The 15,165-nt window shown below is 35.7% G+C and overlaps 2 protein-coding genes across 5 annotated transcripts in view; one reads left to right on the top strand and one right to left on the bottom strand.

The window, feature by feature from the left end:
• The window catches only part of LOC150100404 (uncharacterized), a 197,917-nt gene that overhangs the window by 115,643 nt on the left and 67,109 nt on the right, over positions 1-15,165 (top strand). For all 3 annotated transcript variants that reach the window (XM_090402283.1, XM_090402282.1, XM_090402284.1), the window contains exons 5-6: positions 139-251; positions 5,887-6,469. In XM_090402283.1, the coding sequence (XP_090258409.1) occupies positions 139-251; positions 5,887-6,469 (696 nt within the window). The remainder of the gene's footprint in view (positions 1-138; positions 252-5,886; positions 6,470-15,165) is intronic.
• Positions 1-15,165, bottom strand: part of Mettl2 (methyltransferase-like protein) — a 195,838-nt gene that overhangs the window by 2,068 nt on the left and 178,605 nt on the right. For both annotated transcript variants that reach the window (XR_016549219.1, XR_016549218.1), the window contains one exon: positions 6,634-6,810. The gene's annotated coding sequence lies outside the window, so the exon portion shown is untranslated. The remainder of the gene's footprint in view (positions 1-6,633; positions 6,811-15,165) is intronic.

The following is a 15,165-nucleotide window of genomic DNA, read 5'->3' on the forward strand; positions in this document are numbered from 1 at the left end:
GCTATACCTGATAACTTTTAATGTAAATAATGTAAAAAAAAGGTAAATAATATTGCAGTTTTGAAAAACACGCATTTGATTTCATAAATAAAATCTGAATTATTTTAATCCAAAATCCAATTGTTTTTTTTTTCATAGATATTCAAGCCAACATATACAACTCTCACACTGATATCATTCCATATACTACTCGAGAAGATGAAAAAAAAAAGAAGGGCATTTTAGGAATTCTGGCAAAAAAGAAACAAGAGGTGAGGTTTCATAATGATACCATTGAGTATGTATCTCTTATGCATTACTATGTATTTCAGAGAACCAATAGTGTATCCTTTCTTTAAGACATTTTGTATCTTTGGCAGAGAATTTCAGATGCTGCAGAGTTAAACACTACATTGAATATTTTTTGTTTGTCCTTGATGGCTCTGGTGCTTATTATGCTTCATCATTTAAATGCATAACTTCAATTTTGGAAGTGAATTGGAGGGAATAAAAAAAAAAAAAAAAAAAAAAAGGAAGCAGATGCTGCTTTTTTTTTTGGTGCGGCTACTTATCTCACTTTTGAAAATAGCATATAAATGTTCTTTAACAAACCCCAATGAAAAGGATACCACAGATTTGAAATATAGTAAAAAATATACTTGGAAAGAACCAGGTTAAGTTAGGTTTTCAAAATGAGATGCATTTCAAGTTTTGCTTAGGATAATCTCTAAGATATGAAGTGGAATATACAAAGGAAAACATTTTTCTGTATAGAACAGCTATAGTAGCTATTCTGTAAGATGAGTTGATCATTCTAAAGCAATTTAAAGTGATGTTGTAGGACGTTTATTTATTATGCACAGGAGCTATTCAGTTAACATATATGTATTTGTATTTGTTAACAGACAGCATGTGAACACAACTATTAGTCCGATAATAATTTGTAGATGTTGTTTTCACTACTGTCATAAAGAAAGATCATATGCTGAACAAATAATTTTAATTGTCATACCCTTTTTAGCCTTTTACTTTTCAAACAGGGTATGACAGTTAAAATTATTTGTTCAGCATATGATCTCTCTGTGAGAGTAGTGAAAACAACATCTACAAATTACTATTGGACTAATAGTTCTGTACATAACTGAACAAAGAGTATTTCAAACTTTCATACCTTCACAGAGCAAAGATGATTGAAATGACCTCGATCCGAATCCCATCTAGGACAATGAATGAATGAATGAATAACCTTTATAGGAGCTTTTCATCTGAAGGCAAATTAATTCATCTCATACAGAGAGAACATGATTATGACAATGCCACTTATGTCACTGTGGTATTTCCATAATTCCTCTACTTGCTCAGCTTCTTTTTTATTAATGCTTCCTATTTTCAATTCCATTGACTTTATGACTATTATGGTAGGTTTCACTGACTGGCTACCCTGATAACATCGTGGTCCCTGTTTAATCAGGCAGTGTCCCAGTCAGCACATTTATCATGTGTGTGTGCGTGTGTGGTTTAAGCCAATGCAGAATGCAATTTTGTTGGTTAAGTCCCAAATTGCTTGCCCATTCTCGTTAATTCAATCCAGTTTAATACATAATAACTGAGTGCACCATGACAAAGTGATTTCTGACATTGGGGTGACATTGGTGACCAGAGAAACCTTGGTTGGTTCTCTGCATTTCCTACAAGCTATATTGTGGTCTCCTTCCAGTTATCTTTGATCCTTAAGTGACTATTACTAATAACAGTCACTTTGGTGGTGGTGGTTTTTCCCTTTCAGTCGTTTCTGACCATATGTGATTTTGTAGGCATTGCCCACAAAGTGTTCCTGGTGAGATTTTTACAGGGTAGTTCACCATTCCCCCCCCCCCCCCCAATTTTATATGTGTGTTCATGGGGCTGATCTGTTTTTTCGTCCCCCTGTTCTGGGGGACGAAAAAACAGAGTTTTTGGGTGAAAAAAACCCTCTACCTCCATATGAGACTGGCTAACTCACCTTTCGTTAAAAGAGACCAGATAATGGTTCCTCATGTCACTGACGGAAATCAAACCCAGGTCTTTCCAACCAAAGGGTTTCATCTATACTGACTGAGCTATGGAGGCTCAATAGTCACATTAGTATTATTAATAATGGAAGTCGTTTATAATATTAATTTTTGTCTTGCATAATGACTACTCTCTTTATCTTCACAGGTTGTAATCAGATTATTGTTCATTTTGAGAATTTGTTTCAGATGGTGGCCTTCAGTTCTGCAGAAGGAAGGAAAAAACTAAACAAAAGTTAGTACCATCAGGATGTTGATCCTTTGTTTGTAATCACAGACCCTTTATTCCACAGATACACTTTTATAGCAAGAGCTGAGTTTCATCAAATTCATTCTTTTGGTCTAACAGTTGAGAAAAAATAATAATAAATTGTTATAATCAATCTCTACTTCCTCAAGATGTCATAAGATCAGTCTTAATATTCAAGGTATCTCAAAGTAAACAGACTTCTGTACTGTAGACATTCGTAAATCACCTTCTGCTCAATTCACAAGTTGGTTTCCTTCTTATTCTCCTGAAGAGAAGATCTGTTGTTCTTTCCTGGAGTTTATTCAATGTGTTACCCATGTCGCCTTGCTTTGAACAGACAGAAAGATTTGTTACTTAGAAGACCATCAATATATCATCTATTAGAGGAAGGAACTTTTTTCAACCTTTTTTTTTTTAGTCCATCCCCAAGTTAAAAAATTTTTGATACAGGCAAATAGGGTTTTCTCCTATATTTTTAAACCCACGACTCAGAAAAATTTCAGAAAACTTGGACCATAAGTCATGCTATTTTGGTTTCCTTTACCATGAGTTTCTCATGCCAAGGAACTGCTTCTAGCTGCCTTCTCAGTTTAGTATAATCACACCCTTTTTTAGTTCCACTTATGTATGTACTTTGTCAGCTCCTATATCAAAAATGCATGATTAGTCTCACCATTTGGAGGCATAATGGTCAACTCATGTATATGCTGATTCTCAGATATTATTACTATATATAGTGTTCTTGTACTGTGAGTCCCTTCCACCATGTATTGCTTAAGGTAGTTATCAATAAGTAAATTTTATAAATTTATTTTCCCTCATCTTGCATGCTTTCTCTTCTCTCCAGTCCATATCTCCATAACTGAAATTACTCATAATGAGAGTCTACTTGTATCTATAAGATTTCTTGATAGAAGTAATCTGCATTTCCTAGGGGCATCCCTAACAAGCTATCATTCTTTTTTTTATGCAAATGTAAGGTACATTCAAAATAAGAGAGCTAAGTTTGTTGCACTGATTGAGTCAGTTTACCCAAAGATAATTGGTATAAGTGAAACTTGGTTGTCTGAGGAAGATGCCATGTCAGGAATAGAAATGGAAGGATGTATAATTTTCTGGAAGGATAGGAAGGTGAAAATACTGTTAACGATTGCAGAAGAATTGTGTCCACAAAGTGTGGAAGTTGATAGTACGTGCACACACATTTTGAATCTGTATGGTGTGAACCTGCAATTAACAGGCTAGTATAAATTAAATGCCAAGGAGTTATGTTCTTGGTTTCATCCATTATCCAAGTGTAAGCAAACAAAGTTTGCACATGAAGTCACTTCACAACTGGGCTATTAGAGGCTAATGACTTCACATCAATTGCCTTAGTATCCCATAATGCTATGCAATATGAGAAGGGCCACCATTCAGACCAGTTTCAACCTTTGTAAAAGGTGAAGGGATCTCCAAAAACTTAGGTGATCCATCAGATTACCTAACAGTGAGTGACCCAAAGGATCATTTAACTATCTATCTCCATCCTGTTTAGTCTTAACAGTAGTTTATCATGTGGTACTGTATCAAATGCTTTAGAAAAGACCAGATAAATCGGTGGATAAGCATCTGCTCTGTCCAATACATGAAGCACCCTATTATAAAATGTACCTAAGTTATTAAAGCAAAACTTCCCCCTTAATAAACCAATGCTGTTTTCTTAAAAAAATTTGCATTATCATCAGTCCAGGTTTTTATTCTGTCTCTAACACATTCACCACCACACCAGATATATAATTTTCAGACAGAAAGACTGAGCTGTCCAATAGAGAGACGGATTGAGAGAGAGGGAGATAGGGGGGGGGGAGTGAAGACCAGCTGCAAAATGGAAAGACTAGTGAAGCCAGAACAGGCAAATGCCTAATCCTTGAAAAGAAGAATTTGAATTCTCTCTCATTATTTTTCTTCTTTCCACTCTTTTGGGACTATTCTTCTTCCTATACTCTTGTGAACAACAAGTCAAAGGCACTGCCTGCTCTTTTGCATATTCCTGTAATATGCATGGTGATATCTCTATGGTGCCATAGCCTTATTAACATCAAGGTTACTTAAATATTTTCCATTCCTGAACTGTCAGTCTTCTGTCCTCCTTACTGTTATTCAATGCTTCACCTAACCTATCGCATGAATTATTCACTTAAACATTTCTACTACATCTTCAGCAGATGTGACCTATTTGTTTATCTCCAGCAACTAAAGTCAGTCTTCCACATTATCCTAGCCTGTGCCTTATGAGAGGTTCTTCTGTTCTTTATATCAACTCCATAATACCCTCTTTCTCAGAAGTGCCTGCTTCTTCCATAATTTATCCTTTTCATCCCAACTACATTTATTCTCATAACCTTAGGAATACAATCTGACATTGTAAGTTTTTTTTTGCTTGGTTACACAGTTCATTTTTATAAACAAAGAAATTATATATTCTTGTTTTAATCCTTTACCAGAGCATAAGAAAACAAAGTATCTCATTGATTAATCAGAAGTGATTCACATATTTTCCATATACAACCACTTGTATATGGAAGTATGTGACTTCTACATTGATTTAAGTTCAGCATCTTTCTGGGTTTAGCTCCCACTGATGAGATCTCAGTAAAGGTCACAATCAGCCTAAGTAGTAGTGCCACTTCACATATTGCACAGCAATATGCACATCTGAAAAGGAGTGTACTGTGTATTATGGGATACTAAGGCAACTGATGTGAAGTCAGCAGCCTCTATATACAAGTAGCTTAGTCATGAAAATATTTCATGCACACGTTTTGTTTGTTTTATGTTTCAATTAAGGATTAAAACGAGAATGTAATTTCTTGTCTATTATAATGTACTTTATCCATATTATTATTATTATTTCAACATCTCACCAAGACCTCAGTCCATCAAGAGTGGCAATGATAAATTGTATCAATGGGCTGAGCCATATGTTGACTAACACCACTGTGGCAACAACCAAAATCTGTAACTCATCATCGTAAATTCTCAGCCTTGATTGGAAAGACCTGGGTTCAACCCCCCCCCCCCATCTAGGCTGTGAAAATCCTTTATTAGTCTTATACATCAGTGGCAGGGTTTTTTCATCTAGGAAACTTCTGATTTTCACACAACAGACAGACAAACTGGCCTCATGAACACACATTTGCAGATATACATTTACCTTCATGGCAGGTGCATTTAAAGCCACCTACATTAAAAATGCCTGTAAACCTCTAGCAAGACTCAGCCCATCCTGAGATTTAAGAGTGAAATAAAAAAAAAATTATACTCCATTTTGCTAATTTTCACATATTTCTATATATTTCTTTTGGTGATACTGCTAACCTAATATACTTTTCCAATGCCATAATTTTTGTTACTTTGTGATTGCTGTTCCAAGAACAGTGTCAAGTTTTTAATACATGACTACTGCACAATTTAGTACTTAGATGCAAAAGATTTGTGACACTGAGTTTGTTCAGTAAACTTATTCTTTTTAGGATATCTTCTATACTGTATATTCAATCTTAATATTGATATTAAATATCATACTTTCTATATTGTAAATAATGAAATGAATTTCTTTTGCAGAGTTCTGGAGGATCTAGTGAAGAACTAAATGATCGTGGTATATCCCCATCTAGGAGTGATAGTTCTGGTACTCAATATATTCCTATAGCTAGGCTGGTAGTAAAAAAGCGACCAGCACCTCCTCCTCCTCCTATTAAGAACAGTCCGAGTATTCCAAATGGAAATTGTCCCTTACCTCCAAATGTAGTAGATGATAGCGAAACCATATCTCACTCTCGTCACAGTTCAGACTCAAGTGGCTACCATGAACCTTCTGTTTTCAGTGAATCCCCAGAAAGTATGTCTCCAGAAACTTCTAGTGGTAGTGGAAGTAGTAGTAGTGTTGAAAGTCCAGTGTATAGGTCAGCATCAGAACTAAAGGATGCAAAGTGCAGCATCGAAGAATCAAGTGAAACTAAGGAAAAGCCATCATTAATTAGTATCACTTCAAGCATAGTTACTACAAAAAAACGTCGGGCACCTCCTCCACCACCATGCAATAATGGAGTAACAACTAGAATTTATATGACAAACATTCAGCAGCCTGTAATTGAAACTCATCAGAATATGCTAACAGAAGGTGATGAAGATATTAAAGAACATGGTAAGCAAAAACTGATTTAAATTAATAAGATATTTATATCTGTATTTTTTTTTTTTTTTTATGTGACTCCTACTCACTAAAGGTAAACCCTGTAGCATATTAGTACTCTGGGTGGACTAAGTATTTTTCTATTTTTTTATTAAAATTATTGAAATTTATAATACCATATTATAGTCTACTTCAAAGTATCTCCATGTGAGTCACTGCACTTGTCCCAATGTCTTTTCCACTGAGAAACAGTTCTGTAGCTGTTCAACTGGAATACTATTTATGGCTTCCAGTAACTTTTCTTTCACTTCATCCACATCAACAAATCGTTGCCCTTTCATGGTTTTCTTTATCTGTGGGAATAAAAAAAAGTCACATGGAGAGAGATTAAGAACTTGCTCCCTCAAATCGTGGCAAACATTCACATGATATTTTTTTAATCCTCTGTGAGCAAACCGGACAAAAATTTAGCAGACACACATTTCATTTGCAAATCTTCTGGTAAAATTTGCTGGCATGAACAAATAAAAGACTTCTATTTGTTTTTTGAGATTCTCATATTATATTGTCCTGAAATTTCATTTAACAATTTTACTGATCTCTTTAAATCATCTTCTGATGTAGCTAATATAATTTGATCATCTGCAAATAATAGTGTATCTGTCTTTATTTGTATACCAAATGGATTATGCTGTTTCCAGATTATTATTATTATTATTATTATTATTATTATTATACAGGTATCTCCATGGAGTCAGAAGACTCTTCGTGGGAGATCCATTATTCACAACAGTTGTCACACCTCTCCTTCAACTCATTCGCTGATGAAGTATCCACAACCACCTCTGGCAACCAATTCCACCCATTCACTGCCCTCCAGCAAAATTGTAGTCCTAAAACCCTTGTTAACCACACTCTTATACAACTTCCAGTGGTGACCCCTTGTTCTTTCCCTTCTTTCCATATACCGGAAAAAATCTTCAGTGTCAGTCCTATAAAATTCCTTTAATAATTTAAATGCTTCTTTTATGTCTCCTCTTTTTTGTCTATCATCTAGTCTTTAAAGTCCACACACCACACCAGCAATCTATTTTCACAGAGAGCATTCCATACACCTGCAACAATCTTTGTCATTTTTCCTCTGCATCCTCTTAACCATTTCTTCACCCTGTGGAATCTGAGTGTCCAGATCTGTGCGTATTAGTCCACATGTGACCTTATTAAACCGTATATGGGGGGGAACAATAACCTCTCTGCCCTTGTTTGTTAATGCGTTCAACAACCACATAATGTGATGTGCTGTTTTGGTTACCTTCACAATATGCCCTCTAACCTTCAACTGTCTACAATCACCCCCAAGGCCCTGGCCTCAACAGTTTCCTGTAATTCAGTTCCATCAATATAGTACACAACTTGTGATCTCTTCTTCCAAAAGTACATCACCTTATACTTGGACACATTAAATTGACAGCCATTTACCTTTTCCCATACTGCCAGTCTTCCTGCAGTATCTCTGCATCATCTTCATTTGACATTGCTCTTCCCAGTTTAGCATCATCAGCAAACAACTGAATATTTCCTGTCAAATCATTTATTATATCATTGATATACAAATTAAGCCTGTGGAACACCACTGATCACTTGCCTTCTCCTCCATAAACCACTCTTTGATATCTGCCCATCAGAAATCCTCTAATCTGAATTATCAGATTCATATCCATCCCCATTTGCTCCAATTTATGCAATAGAGTTCTATGTTAAATCTTGTCAAATGCATTTTGCAAAGTCTAGCAATATCACTGAGTAGCCATTTCCCTTATCCAACTCCATTATTATCACTTGATTATAAAAAGCGGATTATTACAGCAAGATCTACCCTTCAGAAAATTATGTTATCCCTTATAGAGTATCATATTCCTTCCCTTCACAGAGGATTAGATGGAAGAAAATTGTTCCACACAGAAGTCATTACAAGTCATAAAAACTATATTTACAGTTAGCAACAGATATGAAGCACTCTGCTAACCTCAACAAGTACAGCTGCATTAATCTACCAAAAAACATTTATGAGGCAGTTATGTAAGCCAGCAACTCTAAAAGGCTTCTATTTATACAACAGTAGAGGATGTGAAATTAGGACTAAGTTTTCTGTCCATTACAATTTGAATTTGTTTCCTTATTGTTGCTCATATATTATAACAAGTGGTTGTGCTGCGAAGATGTTTGATTGAAATACAGTGATTATAAGCCAGTTAATAAATATATTTTTTATGATTTGTTTTGATGCTCTAATGCTGTGAAAAATAATTGAAGAACAATGTGAAGTGCCTTACAACTTTCATGCCTTGAATGCACATACATTTATACTGTGTTTTAAACTCATTCACTCTCTTAATGCTTCCCTCACCCTCTTGTGATACATTCAATTTATCCAGTATTATAACTAAATAATCTTTCACAATTCCTCTAACAGCATTAATCTGGCAAAATCTCCTCACCACCTAAGACATCTCTGCCATATTACCACTTTTTCAGTTTTCTGTTAAGTTCTAAAGGTTATATTCACTCATTTCCTCATAACTCAACTTTCAGAACCTTTATTACCTTAGCAACTCTTTCATAGTTTCTTCATTACCCTGAAAACCATGTGACCATGTCAGTATGCAGTATTCCAGGCATGGTGAAATCAAGGCTACCAGTGGAAAAGTGATGTTTTTAAATGTACTTATCATTAAAGTAATCTATAAAAACATCACATCTCTAAATTTCATATTCTCATCTACTATTATCTTGAGATCTTGTACCTTCAGCTCTTTTAGTACATTTCCACTAGCATTTCATGTCTTCCAAAGCATAAAACTTTAGACTTCCTCACTACCTCTTCCTTACATGACTCCCAATTCTCTTGTGTTCCATAACACTAGTTTGTATTCTTCATTTGAAAATTGTTCTTCTACTTGTACTATATATTGTATACCTTTTGTGAGTGGGATTCGAATTAAAAAACAAAACATCCACATCTTTCTATTTTATATTCTCGCTCATTGGATTGTAAAATTCATTCACTGTTAGCCATTTATCTTCTCAAAACTTGTGCATCAGCCAGCACCACTCTCTCTTCTTTTTAGTTTCTCATCCCATGATTTTTCTTTAAGTTTCCTGAGCTTTCCATAATCATTTGTACTGCATAGCATGTGCAGGAACGCACACACAGAGAGAAAGAAAAGTGGATTTTGTATAACTTTGGTGAAATAAATAGAACATAAGTTAAATTTTTAGAATTTGCATAAACAAAATGGTGGTAATATTTTGAGAATTGCTTGAAAATATAAACTATAGCAGAAAACTATTTACAAGAATAAAAATAAATTGGGCCTCCGTATAGATGAAGCCCTTTGATTCGAATCCCATCTAGGACGTGAAGAACCTTTTGTCATGCTTTTCAACTGAAGGTGAGTTAGCCAGTATTATATGAATATGGTAGGGTTTCCCCCTCCTGGAAACTCAAGTTCTACATCTCGCAAAACAGGCAAACCAGCCAGAACACACACACTCAGTTTATGTCATAGCATGGAATGTAGATAGAATTAACTGTCCATGTCTATCATGAGCATCATCAGGTTTTTAGAAGGAAGAAACATTAATTGGCCATGACAGGCCATCATCATCATCAAATTCCTGCCATGTACCCTCAAGGCGTGTACAGGATATGACAGTACTACATGAAAAATTTACATCATTACTAACTTCCTATCTACAATTTTCCTCCAAATCAGTCTGTTGCTTGTCAAGACTCCAACATTATCAGATCTTATATTTCTATCGTCTAAGGCACTTTGGACCGTATCAATCCACCTATATCTTGGTCTTCCTCTGGGTCGTTTTCCTGCCAACCTGGCAGAGAACACTTGTTTTCCTAACCTTTCCTCTCCCATTCTATTTAAGTGACCATACCACCTGAGATTAGCTCTGCTAACGCATTCCTGGATGCTAACAATGTCAAGTTCTTTCCTAATATCCTCATTTTTAATATGATATTGCCATTGATGCCATCTGTTCACGCCTCTAATCTTTCTCAGGACTCTCATATCTGCGGTCTCTAGTCTTTGGTCAAGTGTTTTACTTCTGATCCAGCTCTCAGATCCATAAGTAAAAACTGGTTTGAACACTGTCTTGTATACAGTTAATTTAGTGTTCCGACTAATTTCTCTCTTATTCCATATGAATTTATTCAATTGACTTCCCACCATACCAGCTTTGCTGATTCTGTTGTCTATTTCTATATTTAATTTACCGTCTTCAATAAAAATCGTACCTAAGTAGCTGAAATGTTTTACTTGTTCCACAGGTTCTCCATTCACAACACAGTTGACATTTTCAATGAGTCTGCCTATTTTCATTGTCTTTGTCTTTTTATTGCTGACCTTCATACCATATCTATTATAACAGTTATTCAATTTAGTCAGAGAATCTTGCAGACTTGTAGCGGATTTATTTAGAAGTATAACATCATCCGCATAAAGCAAAGAGCTGACATTAACATCTCCAATTCTGATATCAGGTTTAATACCACTTTCCTTCATAATGTGATCCATATAGATAATGAATAACAGAGGGGATAATGTACATCCTTGTCTCACACCAGATTTAACATTAAACCATCTTCCTGTACTTCCTTCAATTCTAACTGCTGACTCACAACTCAAATAAAGACTAAGTATTGCTTGATATAATGCCCCATCAACACCATATAACTGCAGCGTATTGAATAGCTTCTCTCTTGGCACCTTGTCATATGCCTTTTCCAAATCGACAAAACTTAAATACAGATCTTTGTTATGTTCCCATGCTTTCTCGACTATTTGTAGTAAAGTGAAGATCTGATCCTGACAGCCTCTATTTGGCCTGAATCCAGCTTGTTCTTCACCAAGCTTTTCTTCCACAATTCTTCTCAACCGTTTCTCAAGTATACTTGCATAGATCTTGGCAGGAACACTCAGTAGGGAAATACCTCTGTAATTCACACATTCAGTTTTATTTCCATTTTTATATATGGGTATTATGAGAGCTCTACTCCAATCATCAGGAATTTGTCCCTCTGTCCAGACTTTCTGAACTATGCAGTGCAGCCACTGTAAGACTTTTATACCACCATACTTCAGCATTTCTGGTCGAATATCATCTACTCCTGCTGCCTTTCCACATTTTAAGCCTTTGATGGCTTTTTCTACTTCAAGTATGGATATATATTCCTGACTGCATGCATGGTCAGTGTTTTTTATCACTGTGCTGTCATCACTGTTTGTTTCATTTAACAGTTTTTCAAAGTAATTACTCCATACTTCAAGGATTTCTTTTTTTCCTGTTTTCATGTCACCTTTATCATCTCTAACTCCTTTTACAGCACTGTTTCCTCCATTCCTAAGCTTCTTCAACAACTTCCAGAATATTTTGCCACCTTCTTGATATTTTCTATATTCTTGCCAAAGTCCTCCCATGACTTTTGTTTAACTAGTTTTGCACACTGTTTAACGTTCTTACATTTGTCTCTGTATTCTGTAGGAGTAAAAGCTGACTTATTTGCCAGGAACTTTTGATATGCTTTCTTCTTTTCCTTCACTGCCTCTTTAACTTCCTGTGTCCACCAGGGAGTTCTGATTTTTTTATCCCTGCAGACAACCTCACCCCATGCCTCTCTGGCAGAATCAATCAATGTTTTCTTCAGAGTTTGCCACTGAATCTCCAAGGTTTGATTCCTGTTCTCAAACTCTTTCATTTTCTTTTCAATAATCTTTCTGTATTTTAGTCTACAGTTCACATCTGAGAGCTGCTCAACTTTTATTCGCTTTAAAACTTTCTTACATGTTATTCTTTTCAATATGAAATTCAATTTTATCCTGCTCAAGACTAAATAGTGATCACTTCCAATTTCAAATCCTCTGTACACTCTGGTGTCCTGCACCAGGGAGAAAACATCACTATCAACAATAACATAGTCAATGAGACTTTTCTTATTCCTAGCCGCTTCTCTCCATGTGAATTTGTGCACATTTTTATGTTGGAACATGGTGTTAGTAATAACCAGTCCATGTCCTGAGCAGAAATCCAAAAAGGTATTTGCCATTATTATTAGCTTTGCTCTTTTCTCCAAATTTTCCCAAAATATTTTTGTATGTCTCACAATCATTTCCTACTCTGCTATTTAGATCCCCAACAAGGACCAACTTTTCCTTTTTCATTGTGTCAGTTGCTTTTTCTAAAGCGTCAAAAAATTCCTCCACTTCTACCTTAGTAGAACCTTCTGTGGGACCATAGGCACAAATAAGTCTCATTGTCCAGTTCCCCATTCTCATATTTGCCCACATTACTCTACTTGAGACTGACTGCCATTCAAGAAGATTAGTCTCGTATTTTGTGTTGAATACTATGGCTACTCCTTCTTTTCCTTGATTGTCATTGCCTGAATATAACATTTTGTATTTATTGCTCAGAAAGATCTCGCCAGTTTTGGTCTTTTTTGTTTCAGTCACCCCTATTATGTCGATCTGGTACTTATCTAATTCCTCAGCTAGCTCCATTTCTTTGCCATTCAGGCTTTTTACGTTGATAGTACCGATCTTTAACTCTGGTGATGTTGAGTTGGGGTTTGTTTTCAGATTTGTTCCAGTAGCTGACTTTTTGCTGTTCACCCTGGTTCTCTGGCAAAAACAATGGGGGCCTTGTTTAACCAGGTGATGCCCCAGCCGGCATGAAATTTTGTCATTTTGTACCATCATTTTTTTTATTTTGGTTTAACCAATAAGAATACAATTTGGTCGGCTAAATCCCAAATTGCCAGCCCATCCTCGTTCGTTCAGTATCAAAGCAGATACCCAACAGGGTGCACCACGAGAAGGTGAGGATTGGACATTAGGTCAGAAGCCCTGGTTGGTTCTCCACATTCCTTTAAAGGCTATGTGGAGGTCTCCTCTCAGTTATACAGCTTTGACCCTTAAGGACAGGCCACTGAACTTAATACAAAAGAGAAGATGAGGTGTGCAAATAGATAAATGTTAAATGCAATTGTTTTAAAACTGATAGAATTTTGGAAACAAAAACTCTAAATTCTAAACACTAGATTAAAAAGGCATTAAGAATAAAGAAGACCACATATTTTCTGGGCAAATTAATAAAAAACTGGAAAAATTATCATAATCATTATGAGACCTCCAGAGCCAAAATACTTACTGTGGGACTTTTTCATTCATGTTTTCTTATTCATTCTCTTTATGTTTTTATTTTATTTACATTGATGTGATACATAAAAGGTTGAAAGACCTATAAGCATATCAGTACAATGTGTGAGATGCAGATGATGACTGATATAGAAGTTTAATGATGACGTTTTTTTTTTTTTTTGAAGATTTGCAAGTTTTTAGTTTGGGAATACTTCATGAGGAAAGCTCTTTCAGTGGACAGAAGTGAATGGAGTAAAAGAGGAAGAGGAGAAGCAGGTTCATTGTGTTTATAGTTGCGGTAAAAGGATACTTGGCAGCTGCTTTGTATTAACAGGTGCAACAGAAAGTGGAAGAATGATGGTTACCAGTTTGGTGAAGGAATGACCATTGAAGTACCTTAGTATTCAATGTTTCAGCACTATTGTGCTGAAACATTGCGTCTGTGAGAAAGAGGTTGAAGTGAATCTGTTAAGGAAGGGTAATTATTACGGGCGATTTTAATTATGGCAGTATAAATTGGAATGAAGAGACAGAATATGGGAATAAAGAAAATGATTTTCTTGAGAGACAGCTATCTCAGGGGCAGCATGTAATGAAGGCATGCGAGTTTTAGATCTGATAATTTCATCAGATGTAATTGTGAGTGAGGTTTTGCACTTTCCTCCAGTTGGTGAGAATGATCATGAAGTGATCACCTGGGTTGTGGCTTGCCATATGCAGACTTATGGGAAGAAAGGATATATGTGGAAATACAAGTCTAGTGATTATGACAAGCTTAGTAGGCAGCTTGGAGCTGTAGCATCGAATGAGGAATTGAGCAGTAAGGAAATAAATGCTGCTTGGGAACTAACAAGGAAATACATAACAGCATCAATGTGTGAATGTATTTTGAAGGCCAAAAGGTTGAATAAGGTAGGTGCAAAATGGATGAATGAGGGGCTTAAGCATGAAATCTGAAAGAAGAAGGCACTATGGAGTCAGTACAAGATGAATTATGTTAATAATCAGTTACATGATCAGTATAAAGAAAAGCAAGGAGAGAGTGATTCAGTTAACAAAAGCACAGCATGAGCAGAAATTGGCAAATCAGGTGCAGAAAAATCCTATAGAGTTTTTTAGATATGTGGCAAGTCAAAGGAAGAATGATTATGGCAAGATGATGTTAATGAATTTTAAAATAGTAGAATGGTAACTGCTGCTGAAGGTATTCAGTGATCACTTTATCAGTATGTTTCATCCTGAGGAACTTAAGTGTAAAGGACCTAGGAGAGGATGGCTTAATTGTGAGTAAGCAGGGGGTATTCGAGGAAATAAATAACATTGATGTCAATAAGGCAATAGGATTCGATGACATATCACCATGTGTCTTAAGGGAATGTTCCAGGGAATTGGCAGTAGCATTGGTATGCCTGTTATTAAGAGTCTTACTATGCTATGTCTTACTTATTATCTATGCTCCAGATGATGATCTTAATATGAAGATCGAAATGT

The sequence above is a fragment of the Typopeltis vanoorti genome, chromosome 13 (assembly GCF_054136105.1).
Source record: "Typopeltis vanoorti isolate ZY-2024b chromosome 13, IOZ_Tvanoo_1.0, whole genome shotgun sequence".
NCBI classification, from domain to species: domain Eukaryota; kingdom Metazoa; phylum Arthropoda; class Arachnida; order Uropygi; family Thelyphonidae; genus Typopeltis; species Typopeltis vanoorti.